At 45.7% G+C, this 11,324-nt stretch overlaps 1 protein-coding gene across 1 annotated transcript in view; it reads left to right on the forward strand.

Moving 5' to 3' along the window:
- BFSP2 (beaded filament structural protein 2) overlaps positions 1 to 10,285 on the forward strand; it is a 62,862-nt gene extending 52,577 nt beyond the window's left edge. Inside the window, exons 5-7 of the mRNA XM_030933941.1 lie at positions 2,247 to 2,378; positions 7,776 to 7,996; positions 10,047 to 10,285. Coding sequence (XP_030789801.1) covers positions 2,247 to 2,378; positions 7,776 to 7,996; positions 10,047 to 10,050 — 357 coding nt within the window. The 3' untranslated portion in view covers positions 10,051 to 10,285. The remainder of the gene's footprint in view (positions 1 to 2,246; positions 2,379 to 7,775; positions 7,997 to 10,046) is intronic.
- The last annotated feature ends 1,039 nt before the right edge of the window (positions 10,286 to 11,324 follow it).

The following is an 11,324-nucleotide window of genomic DNA, read 5'->3' on the forward strand; positions in this document are numbered from 1 at the left end:
GCTGCTTCAAAGCCTATAATAGTCACTCTATGGGCTCTGTAAAGACTTCAAAGAGTAAGAATTGGAGGTGCTACTACTGAGCTATAAGCCTCTTCACTTGGGTTTTTTTTTTTTTTTTTTTTGAGACAGAATTTCATAGTCACCCAGGCTGGAGTGCAGTGGTGCCATCTCGGCTCACTGCAACCTCTGCCTCCTGGGTTCAAGAATTCTCTGTCTCAGCCTCCCGAGTAGCTGGGACTACAGGCTCACGCTACCACACCCAGCTGATTTTTGTATTTTTAGTAGGGATGGGTTTTCACCATATTGGTCAGACTGGTCTCGAACTCCTGACCTCAGGTGATCCACCCACCTCGGCCTCCCAAAGTGCTGGGATTACAGGCGTGAGCTACTGTACCCCACCTTGACTTGCGGTTTCTAGCCAGTTCATTAGATTGGATTATCTTTGGATTATTCTGTAAATAAATATTCATATGTGGTAAAAATGGTAATTCCAGAAAACCGTAACCTAGGAAAGTGGAGTTTTTTCCCTCCTACATTCTTGGCTAGGAGGCGTTCCATCAGACTGCATCAAAGAAACTGGGGATGATCTCCTATTTTTCATCTTTTCCCCAGAAAAGAGAAGTAACAATGACCTGCTCCCCTGAATATATAGGAAGGGATCTGACTCTATCCATCTTGCTCTGGGGAGAAGGTTAAAAACACAGAGCTGGGCCGGGCGCGGTGGCTCAAGCCTGTAATCCCAGCACTTTGGGAGGCCGAGACGGGCGGATCACGAGGTCAGGAGATCAAGACCATCCTGGCAAACATGGTGAAACCCCGTCTCTACTAAAAATACAAAAAACTAGCCGGGTGAGGTGGCGGGCGCCTGTAGTCCCAGCTACTCCAGAGGCTGAGGCAGGAGAATGGCATAAACCCGGGAGGCAGAGCTTGCAGTGAGCTGAGATCCGGCCACTGCACTCCAGCCCGGGCGAAAGAGTGAGACTCCGTCTCAAAAAAAAAAAAAAAAAAAAAAAAAAAAAAACACAGAGCTTCCCTATGTCTGGGTCACAGTTTCACAGTTGTGGCTAGACGTATGGTTTTTACAAGGAAACAGGGACTGTCAGATTGACAGAGATCAAGTTGGATAACTCCTTGTTTGAGGGCGGTATGGGACAACTGGCCCTGTCTTACAATGCTGAAACAGATTTCAAGTTTTCCAAAGGGAAATTTGCCACTATTCACCAAAATTAAAAATATATACCCTCTCTAATCAGCAGTTCTACTACAAGAACTACTTTCTCAAAGACAAGCTCTTGTATGAAAAATAAGGTATCTAAGCTGTTTCTTTGCACCATTGTTTGTAATAGGGAAAGAAAGACTAGAAACAATCTGAGTGTCCACCAGCAGAGACTTCTAAATAAATTGCAGCCCTTCCAAACAAGACAACACTGTGCAGCCGCTAAAAAGAATGTACTCGATTTCTATTAGGTTGGTGCAAAATTCATTGCCGTCTCAGCCATTGAAAGTAGTGGCAAAGACTGCAATCACTTTTGCACCAACCTAATATATACTGATATAGAATAATTTCTAAGATATATTAAGTACCAAAGCAAGAGGGGATAATACGTATTTATAAACATATAAACTATTTCTGGAAAGAGGACTAAGAAACTAGAAACAAGAGAACTGGGTAATTAGGACATGGGAGAAAAGGAGACTTTCTATATAGTCTGTAGGAAATCTTTTGAATTGTATTTCATTTGCACGCATCATAAGTTCAAAATAAATACATTTTTGTATACAAGTTGGTGAAGGGACCTGTTTAAAAAAAATATGTTTCCAGCTAGGCGCAGTGGCTCATGCCTGTGATCCTAGCACTTCGGGAGGCCTAGGCAGGCGGATTACCTGAGGTCAGGAGTTCAGGACCACCCTGGTCAACATGGTGAAACCTGTCTCTACTAAAAAAAAAAAAAATTAGCCAGGCATGGTGGCAGGCACCTGTAATCCCAGCTACTCGAGGCTGGAGAATTGCTTGAACCCAGGAGAAGGAAGTTGCAGTGAGCTGAGATTGCACCACTGCACTCCAGCCTGGGCTACAGAGCGAGACTTCATCTCAAAAAAAAAAAAAAAAAAAAAAAGATGTTTCCATGTGACAGCTGTGTTGCCTCTGGTTTGAGGCAATGGAGTGGTGATTAGAAAAGCTGGGAAGGAAGGACGGGCTCAGCTCCTGATCTTCCCTGCTCATACTGAGACCTGACTCTCCACAGCAACAGGCGGAGGTGGCCCACATGTCCCAGACCCAGGAAGAGAAGCTGGCAGCTGCCCTCAGGGTGGAGTTACACAACACTTCGTGCCAAGTCCAGAGCCTCCAGGCTGAGACAGAATCCTTACGTGCCCTGGTAAGTGAGCCAAGGAAAGACCTGGCATCCCTGTGCTAATTTTAACTCTCTACTGTCAAATTCCAGTATTATGGACCACAGTTTCCAGGGGATTCTCATCTCACAGCATATGAGTTTTGAGGCCTGAAATGTCTTCTGACTCCCAAGGATCATCAGATACTGAATCACAGCACGTGCAATAGACACTGTAGTGCCCCCACTGAAATCTCTCTTACCAGGCTGCTGCTGTAAATGTTGGCTGTTAATATCCACAGCCACCCCTTTTCAGCTGCCCCACTGCTCCAGAGACCTGCCTTTACCCACACTGAGGACACCTGGCCCAGGAAGTTAGGCCCTGCCCCCCTAGCCCTCAGCTAGTGACTGAGAGGGGGTTTTAAAAGCCCAGCCCTCTTGCTTCAACATGGAACTAGCTCCATTCTGTAGAGCTCTCCATAGGACCAAACTGTAGCCAGATTCCGGAGACCACATCCTCACTTAGTGCCTTCCTCTGCCCTGTCCTGCTTTCCTCACTCCCCCTTTTCCTGAGAGTACTCCTTAATGATTTGCCAGTTCCAGGATCCCTAACTCAGGCTCTGCTTCTGCAGAACCCAACCTGAGACATCTAGTAAGCTCTCAGACTCACTGTGATTTGCAAGTACATCTCTTTCATTATTAATTATTATGGATTAAAATAATTATTAAAATAATCAATAAAATGTATTAATAATGAAGCAATCCACCCTCTGATCTCTGGGATGGACTGAAGTTCTACTTGGGTGTTAAACACAGCTCTTCTTAGATGTCCCCTCCAGGAGGTCATTTGCACTATTCTAACTACAGCTTTGTTGGTGCAAATCAAAGGTTAGCCCATGTAATCCTTGTGCAGCTGAGATGGCCTGGAGTCAATGAGGCGCATGATAGGATGCAGGTCAGTGCAAGCATGTAGGAGAAAAAGATCTGGGGATCTGAAGGGAGGAAAATCAAGAGTAATAGAGTCAGAAGGGCTCAGCTCCTCCATTTATCCCTTGGGTAAATAGGCAAATCCCTGAACCACAGTTTACTCTTCTGCAAAATGGGTATGATAGTCACAGTCCAGCCCACTTCTCAGTGTTTCTAGGAAGATCCAAGGTGTGGATGCACATGAGCACGCTCTTCTGACTTTTAGCATTACTTTGAGAACTTGCTAGTTCCTGGAACTGTGCCAAGTGCTTTGGGAACATAAAACTAATTAGATATGGTCCCTGCCTCCAAGGAGTTAATGTGGCTTCAGTGGAGGAGCTGATATAAATGTGAGGGCATGGCAGGTGGGAGACAGCACCCCTGCTGTGGGAGCCAGGGAGTCAGGGGATAGACTTCGTGGTGGGTGCTCTACTCACTCACTAGCTGTGTGACTGAGCAGAGCTTTCATTTTGTCACTTGTAAAGTGAGGATCTATTTTGACTGTCATTATCTTTTACTGTCTCAGTAGCTTAAAACAACAGTGAATCACTTCTTCTCTCATTCTGTGATTTAGGCAGAGTTCAGCAGGGATAACTCTTCTCTGTATCATGTGGCCTCTGCTGGGGCTGGACACCCAGAAATGACTTCTTCACTTAGCTTGTCTGGTGACTCCATTGTGCATCTCCTTTCTGTCTCCCTGTGACCGCTCCATGTAGCCGGTTTAGACCTCCTCATACCATGACAGCCTGACATAGTCAAACTTCTGATATAGCACCTGAGTGAGCACAGAAGCTACCAGGCCTCTTAACATCTGGGCTTGAAAGTCTCTGCAAATCACTTACACCACATTCTAGTGGTCAAGGCAGTCACCAGACTATCCTAGACTCAACAGGGAGAGAAATAAACTCAACCTCTTGATGAGACAATGGCAAGGTCACATTGAGAAAGCGATTGTGGAGTGGAGACAATTGTTGCAGCTGCCAATGCAAGTGTGAGCCACGTTAGGATCGTAATAGAATTTACCTCATAATGTCATTGAGATGATTAATTTGATAATGTATGGCAAGCCCTCAGCACAGTGCTGGCACTTAGTGAGCAGTCAATAAATGCCATCTATTATTAATTATCGTATAAAATTGCTATACTAACTACTAGTATAGTAACTCCAAGTTGGCATCACCAGCCACCTGGTCACCTCACTTAAACCCATGGTCCTAACTATTGGGAAAAAATGGAAAAAGAATTTACACTCTCAACCAGAAAGCTTCAGAGTAGTGGCATTCTTTCCATGCCCATGGTCCAGAACAGGCTGCCACTGTTCCCTGCTGGTTCTGGTAGATTACTGTTCTGGTCACCGGGCCTTGCAGCCAAGGTGAGGAGCACAGACTGGGACAAAATAGGTAACAAACTCTCATACAGTTTTCAGATACAGGAAGTTCATCCAGCCATTCCTGTTATTCTCAGTCAGAGCGATCTGTGCACACAAAAGGCCCCCACAGCTTATATAAGCTTCAGACGGCCAAGCTGGCAAGACTTTCGGCCCCCTTTGCCAATAAGGCGCTATTTGCATTGGAAGCTAGGCACGAATAATGGTGCTTGAGACCTGCTGAACTCTGTGTCCAATCAACTCAAATCAGGAATGGAATTCAAGGCCAGAAGTCACAGAAGGTCACTATTTTACTTTCTGGAGGGTTTTGCAATTCTAGAAAGTCCCTTCAAATCTCCAGAGACCTGCAGAATAAGCGTGCTTCGGTGACCTCAGTTTGTTTGCTGGTGCTGTCTGTGTGGCTGGCCGAGCCAGCGTATTGCCTGTAACAGTAGCCTGGTCATAGTCACTCAAGCTCAAGCATCTCTGGGAGAATGAGGCATTCTCTCTTTCTGCGAGAATGTCAGGGACTTAGGTAGGGAAGCTGGATTTGGACTTTAAGGTTAAGATGGAAGACACGTATAACCTTTGGCTGGGGTTCCAGTGAATGCCCTGTTGGCAGTGGGTCCTAAGTCACCAAGGAAAAACCTCAGGCCACATGAAGAACTCATCTAGAAGATGGAGAAAAACTATAGACAGACGATCCAACCATGATTCTGTGAAGCGTGTTCCCAAATCACAGATGTTACAAATTCAATGTCAACAATAACTAGTCACAAATTAAGTACTTTCATGTATAAACAAAGAAAGAAAACCCAGGGAGGTTGGAACAAATGATGCTCAAAGTCAAGGTGGCCATTTCTGCATCCTCACTGCTATAGATTTTCAGATTCTATTAGTTAATAATAACCCTAGACCAGACACTGATCTAGATTTATTCTCTAGTGATCACATTTTGCCTCTTACAAATGAGAATCTGACTCAACATTCTCATACCCTGTGGAATTAAGAAGATTTAAATAAGGTAATGTGGTGATACCTGCTAACAGCAGTCATGATTTAAGATGGTGTCATGACAAAGAATTTTCTATTTCATCCACAGTGGTCATAAGGGTGTAAAAAATCTCCTCCTGGAGGGCAGGGCACAGAATCTTGTTTCATCAAAATTTAATTCAATCCAATTTAGAAAGATTTTTGTGTGTGTCTTATATTAAAAAGCCAGATGCTAAAGGATAGGTGAACCATAAATGAAACTATTACAAAATGTTAAACACAGGCATAGTTTTTTAAAGGGCTTTATTGATCAGCTCTGTAGTCTTCAGGACATGGTGTATGGGAAGATGAGAAGAAAGAAGTTTCCAGTCTAATGGGGAGACACAAGTATCGCAATAAGTGTAACCATAATACAAGTGCTATCATCCAGGGCAACTTACACATACCAAGAACCTATTCTGTGCCAGGCCCTGACTTGTGTGCTGGGACTACAGAGACTTGGTTCCTTCCAGGTGTGCTGGGACTACAGAGACTTGGTTCCTTCCAAGTCTCACTATCTGGTGGAAGAGACGTGCCCATAAGCAAGCTTAGCCCACTGTGATAAGTTTAAGAGCATGCATGAGCTTGGGGAGCCATGGAAATACAGAGGGTCTCCTAACCCAGCTTGGTGATGGTAGCGGCAGAGGAGTTTCAAAGACGGCTTCCTGGGACAGGCTACCTCTGAGCTTGGACTTGGGGATGAGTAGGAGTGAGTGAGGTGAGGATGCTGGAAGGAATGGAGGAGCATGGTGCAGGTGGAGGAAACAACACAGACCAAGTAAACTCCAAGACTGGAAGTGTTGATGCTGCCATAGGGTGGGGATAAAGATGGAAAGATACTGGGCCAGCTGTGTGCGCCGTATTAGGGGCCCTGGGGAGCCATCAGTGGAGTTTAAGCAGAGGAGATACAGGCCCAGGTGTAGGCTTTCGACAGAGCGCTGTGGCTATTTGTGTGTGGAACTCAGGAAGAGGAGGAACTAGAGGTGGGGAGATGAGGCCACTGAGGGTACCACAGGTGAGAGGTGACAAGCTTCCAATCCCAGGCCATGGTGGCTGCATAATGTGAAAACTTCTCAAGAGGTACAAGAAGCAGGACTCATAATATACAGGAAGCCGTGATGGTTGCATTTGGAAGAAGAAAACGAAGGAAAGCAGGAACACATCTTTCCCCAGTTTCTAGCTCACGTGGGTTCACCAGTTGAAGCTTAGGCTAGGAGGAGCCAGCAGGTTCAGGAGGTAGCCAGTGGCTTCATTGTGGACACCTTGATGTGAGGCCTGAGTACATATTTCCAGTAAGAAGTTCAGTGGCAGGTCCATAGCTACTGAAGGAAAGATTGGTGGTGGAATTACCAACGCAGGACGTGACCTGGAGACGACTGTTCAAATCATGAGTATGATGGAGACCAACACAGACCCAGGATGCACTGCTCGGAAAAAAAGCAGGCTCAGGGTGGGCACTGGGGAGCCCACAGTGAGGGGACGGCAGAGGAAAAGGGATAGGGAAAAATGTGCTACTAAAACACCAAAGGGGAAAATGCTGAGTATATAAAGGCCAGAGACATTGTTCTAACGACAGTGATCTGGGAAAGAATGCTGGAGGAGATTCTAGCCAAATGGTGATGGATGGGGTTTCTGCAGCAGAGGGAGAAGGGGTCCTCCAAGGAGTGAAAAAATCAGAAGAAAAAGCCCCGGAGAACAAGATTTCTTTGAAGAAACACCTGCAAGCTGCCTCTCATTTGTCTTTCTCAATCCCTCTCCCTCTTGCTCCACTCCTCTCTTCTCACACCCCCTTTCTTTTCTCCCTCCCTCTCTCCTTCTCTTTTTCGTCTCCCTCACCCTCTCTCCCATCAAAAAGATCATTCAATCAGACTAATCTACAGTCTGACCTGAGTGGGATTCCTTATTTTTCCCACGGAGTCACTAAGAATAATAACCCCCGTCAGTCTCCATAACTGGCAAGGTCCCTGCCACGGGGGGAATAGTCCAGGCTACCACCAGCCCCTGCCACTGCTCTGCACACCTCTCTCTTCAAGGGCCCGGCCTGTCGTCCTCGGGTTTGGACCAGGTTCGCTCTTTTGTAGAAACGAGGCCTGGAGAACACCTTGCACGATGCCAAGCACTGGCATGACATGGAGCTCCAGAACCTGGGCGCTGTGGTCGGCCGGCTGGAGGCGGAGCTCAGCGAGATCCGCGCGGAGGCGGAGCAGCAGCAACAGGAGCGCGCGCATCTACTGGCCCGCAAGTGCCAGCTGCAGAAGGACGTGGCGTCCTACCACGCCCTGCTGGACAGGGAGGAAAGCGGGTAAGCCTCGCTTCCGCGTCAGTTATCCAAGGGATGCATATTCATGGCTTTAAAAATAATTATTTTCCAAACACTGTGGAAGTATTTAAAAAGAAATCACCCCAGACTTCCTCTCACATAGGCACCCATTCCCACAGCCTAGCTGTGTCCCTTTCCTATCCACATACAAATAATATATATAATATATATTCACATACTAATACATTTTCTATATGTATGCATATTTATGTATGTATACACACATACATATGTATGTTGTATGCATATTTAGGTATGTATATATACACACGTATGCAGTGTATATATACACACATACATTCACACACATGTGTATACCTAGGATGTACATAATAGCTGTTAGGAATGTTTCAGTTGTCTGTAATAGAACCTAATTAATGAGGCTATAAACCAATGCTCCTGAAACTAATGTACACTCCAAACTCTGGGCATCTTTCTTTTTTGGGGCGGGGGGATACGGGGTCTCGTCTCGCTGTGTTGCCCAGGCTGGTCTCAACTCAAACCCCTGGGCTCAAGTGATCCTCTCACCTAAGCCTCCAGAATAGCTGGGATTACAGGTGTGAGCCGTGGCACCCCGCCTGGGCATCTTTTTAAAATGCAGATTCTGCTTCAGTACATCTGCGGTGGGGTCTGAGAGTCTTCCTTTCTAACAAGCTCCCAGGGGGTGACTATACTGCTGCTCCACAGACCACACTCTGAGTAGCAAAGATGTGTAAACCATTTATTTAAGAGTCCCAGAAATAGGTGATCTAGGCTGTTCAAAGATTTCAGTAAGGACTCAAGCTTTGTTCATCTTTCTAACATACCATGATAACATTGGCTTTTTATCTTTGTTACGGCATGCCAGCCACAGATCCAAATATCACATCCTCATTCATGGCCAGAAGTGGGAGAGAAGAGGCAGCAGCAAAAAAAAAAAAGCTTTTTCTTGAGTGGCCCTCTCCTTTAATCAGTGAAGGAAAGACATTTTGAGGCTTGCAGTGGACTGTCCCTTATATCTCATAGACCAGAACCTGCTTATACTGGCCATATCCATCTGCAAGGGAGGCTGAGAAAGCAACTCTGTAGCTTTTCCAGACTCCACAGTGGAGGCAGGCAAGGGGTTGGGAATAGCAGTTGAGTTAGTCTGCCATAATTACACACACACACTTGCACTCACTCTTTTTTTAATAGATAAGGATTCTGGAGGCATATACATCAGCCTTGGGCCTTAGTTTCCTTGCCAACTCTTTCCAGAAACCCAGGCCCTGATTTTGTATCATAGTTCTCTGCCTTCTTATTTCCCTCCAAGGCCCCTTCTCTGACATATGTTGAGTAAGGAATAGAGACAGCTTAGTGATCGTATCATTCAATCCCTCCCGATTCAAGAGAGAACACAAAGACCCAGAACGGAAAAAGATTTGCACATGATCACACAGGAGGCGGAGACAGCACTGGGAAGGGAGCCCAGGTCTCCTGCTCTCTCCAACAGTGTAACCTCTCTTTATTCAGCAGGCGGGAGAGACTCAAGGAAGCGACCTAACCACGCCCTGCTTTCAAATGGAAAATATGTCATCCAGCTCCTCTCCAACTGTCTTTTATTGAATTGATTTTTGTTGATTATAAAAGCCAGATGTTCCTAATTTTTTTTCAGATGCCTGTGAGCATCTGAATAAACACACAAAGTCGGTTTAAACAAACACCAAGAGCAGTGAGTTAGGCTGAGTTACTTCGTAAGAATCTATGTGCTACATTCATTTTGTGAGTGCCAGCGCAGACCTGACTCTTGATTATTTTCGTTTATCCCCCAAACCCTGCCAAAACAACATCGTGATCCCTGTTTTACAGACAGGAAACAAAGCCTCAGAGAGCTTAAGTCATGGCCCAAGGTCTCACAGCAAATAACCATGGAGTAATGATTTAAAATCCAAAACTATCTTGTTCCGAAGGCCAGATTCTTTCATGAGACAGCCCCCTTTCTCGTAATCCTATTGTGATAGAATGACCCATTTTCCTCACCCATTGCTTCTGACTCCTATGTGTTTCCTTTCAGCTGATGGAGAAACTTCCTCTTTTCATGAAGAAAACACCCTTCCTCACCGGCTGACCCGTGAAGTTGCTTGAGGAGCTTTCTCCTGAGTTCCAGTCCCTGCTGGATTCCCTGGTTAATTCAGCTTGAGCTGAAAAGCTTCCTGGAAGTGGAGAGGGTCCTTCTGCTTTAATCTGAGTAGTCTGTAGCTTGAGCAACCTCCCTTGTCCTCCTTCAAATAAATGCTTTGTGCGCAGCGTCCAGTTTGCCCACCTTGTTCAACTCACTATAGGTTCCAGATGAATATCATTTTACCTGCATGGCCTTTGCTCGCAGAGCTATGCTTGAAGGCTTCTGGAAGGATTCCCTTGAGTGTGACGCCATCTGCCTCCCTAGGGTCACCTGCTCTTGGGTTTGTCAACATAAAAGTGCTGCGGAGGCAAAAGCAGTGCTCATGGCATGCAGGATTGCCGCAGTCTGGGACAAAAAACAGCGCTCTTGCTCGAGAGAGGATTAATGTGGTGCTTTATTGCATGTTTCATAATTACAGGCATCATGGAGCATTCAGACCTCTTTAATATACTCTGCATGCATATTCATGTGCAGACACACACATTTCACTTGCTATTGGCAGAGCACCTCTCAATCAGTTAAAAGGGAACTTCAGTCTCAGCCCAATCTAAACCCATTCAATCTAAGTGGGGGATTAATTACACTGTGGTTGCTTACCCCACTTACAGCCTCAGAATTTTCTTCCAGGGTCCTTTCCCCAGTTCTCTCAGGGCCTAAGCCCGCCAAATATAGTTCATGCATCTGCCACCTACCCAGGCAAGACTCTCTTGCCTTCTGATTAAAACTGAAACCACCACCTGTGTCCTACCACAGGTTCTCAGTGTCTCTAAAACTGAAAGGAAAAAAAAAAAAAAAAAACCAACCAACCAAAAAAAAAAAAAAAAAAAAAGACCCAACCTTAATTTCATCATTCTTCTCTCAAACTTCTGTCGGTCTACCTGTCACACAGAATTACGGACCAAAATATCCAAGCTGAGTCTTTGTGTTTCTGAGCTGCTAATCCAGACGGGGATGTATCCAACATGGGTACATTTGAAAACCCCCATACCTGAGGGTCCGAATAGCCAAGGCCCACACAAACAAAAGAACATTTATTTATCCTTAAGGATTGCTTATAAGAGAAGCAAGGTGGCCTGGGCGCAGTGGCTTATACCTGTAATCCCAGCACTTTGGGAGGCCAAGGTGGGCAGATCACAAGGTCAGGAGTTCGAGACCAGCCTGGCCAATATG

Source organism: Rhinopithecus roxellana, chromosome 1, assembly GCF_007565055.1.
Source record: "Rhinopithecus roxellana isolate Shanxi Qingling chromosome 1, ASM756505v1, whole genome shotgun sequence".
NCBI lineage: Eukaryota > Metazoa > Chordata > Mammalia > Primates > Cercopithecidae > Rhinopithecus > Rhinopithecus roxellana.